Source organism: Cynoglossus semilaevis, chromosome Z (assembly GCF_000523025.1).
Source record: "Cynoglossus semilaevis isolate Cse_v1.0 chromosome Z, Cse_v1.0, whole genome shotgun sequence".
Lineage (NCBI taxonomy): Eukaryota > Metazoa > Chordata > Actinopteri > Pleuronectiformes > Cynoglossidae > Cynoglossus > Cynoglossus semilaevis.
This window is the reverse complement of record NC_024328.1, coordinates 1,646,594-1,648,106: the sequence shown is the minus strand read 5'-3', so window position 1 is coordinate 1,648,106 and position 1,513 is coordinate 1,646,594. Positions and strand designations below refer to the sequence as shown.

At 39.9% G+C, this 1,513-nt stretch overlaps 1 protein-coding gene across 1 annotated transcript in view; it reads left to right on the top strand.

The window, feature by feature from the left end:
- LOC103397498 (60S ribosomal protein L35-like) overlaps window positions 1–831 on the top strand; it is a 1,711-nt gene extending 880 nt beyond the window's left edge. The window contains exons 2-3 of the mRNA XM_017042841.2: window positions 29–83; window positions 641–831. Coding sequence (XP_016898330.1) covers window positions 29–83; window positions 641–790 — 205 coding nt within the window. The 3' untranslated portion in view covers window positions 791–831. The remainder of the gene's footprint in view (window positions 1–28; window positions 84–640) is intronic.
- Window positions 832–1,513: the final 682 nt, after the last annotated feature.

The following is a 1,513-nucleotide window of genomic DNA, read 5'->3' as shown; positions in this document are numbered from 1 at the left end:
TTTGAGTTCCCATTTTGTCTATCGCCAGAGTCCTGACTGTCATCAACCAGACACAGAAGGAGAATCTGAGGAAGTTCTACAAGGTGAGAGCAGCGGCAGCAGCAGAATATTTAAAATAGCTGCATGTTTATTTACACATGTTTCAGCTGCTTTGTACTTGGGCTTTTCCTGTGGTTTGCTTGTCTGAGATGATACTTACCAAGCTGAAGTGTGCTGATGCATTCACAAAAGCTTACCAAAAGACTGAGACTTGATAACCAGGAAGTTCCAAAAAGCACCAACTGTTGTCACTGACCGCAACACTTCTTATGACCAGAATCATTTGTCGGTTCTATGCCTTTATCACAGTAATGGTAGAAGTAGCTTAGGTTATAGGTGGGGATGGGGGGAGAGGTGCGGTGGGGGGAGACTAAACACTGTTTACTAATCACGTTGAAGATGAAACCAATACTTATGCAAAAGAAAGTCAAAGTCTAATTGACAGTTTAGGTATAGTTATATTATTACCGAGCCAAAGGGTATTTAAAATAAAGAATATAAAAAACATTATGAAATTTGGACTTAGTGCTGTGTGGTCTGTTAACTTTTTTTTTTTTACTTAAGTGTGTTCCTAAAGTTCTCCAATTATTTGCTCTTCCAGGGTAAGAAGTACAAGCCCCTGGATCTGAGACCCAAGAAGACCAGAGCTCTGCGCCGCCGGCTCAACAAGCACGAAGAGAGTCTGCGCACCAAGAAACAGCAGAAGAAAGACCTCCTCTACTCCATGCGCAAATTTGCTGTCAAAGCCTAGTGGCTTTTTCTATTGACTCAATAAAATTGATGTAAAAAGACTGTCTGCTTTTGCGGTGTTTTGTTTAACAATATCTGGAAATAAGCTGCAACATGATCTGTATCAGAGGACAACTGTAGGGTTTATTTTAGAATCCAACTGAGGGTCGGGTTTGGACAGTTCGGGTGGTCGGATTCGGTTCACGGGCTGCCAGTTAACCACTGATCTATTTTAATTTCTTATAACAGGATTCACCATTATGGTTGCACCTGTATACAAAGTGTTCTAATGTCACTCACTTTCAACATTCAATCCACTGTTTTACAGTGTCCATATATTCTCTAAAAAACCTTGGTGTCACCACCTGATTACTGCTCTGTACAATCAGAGTGTATCAAGTGACCTTGGCAGGATCCACTGTGTGGAACAATAATCAGAACAAAGTACTTAAAACACTTAAAATGTGTAACTTTATAACAACTTTAACAAATGTGTGTAGAAAAACAACCAGTGTTGTTTGCTGAGGTCTCTTATTAGTCCTCCTGATTGCAAGGATTCTATGAAGTTCTTCAATATCAGTCTGCATGATGAAGTTTGTGGACAGATTTGTTTTAAATTGCTTCTATGTCAAGCATGGGCAACCTCAGGCTCGTTTGCCTTTTTAATCTGGCCCACCAAACTTGTCCAAAATTATGTTACTGATTTCTATTATCATCATACTTCTGCCTTTTCCCTTGGGATGCA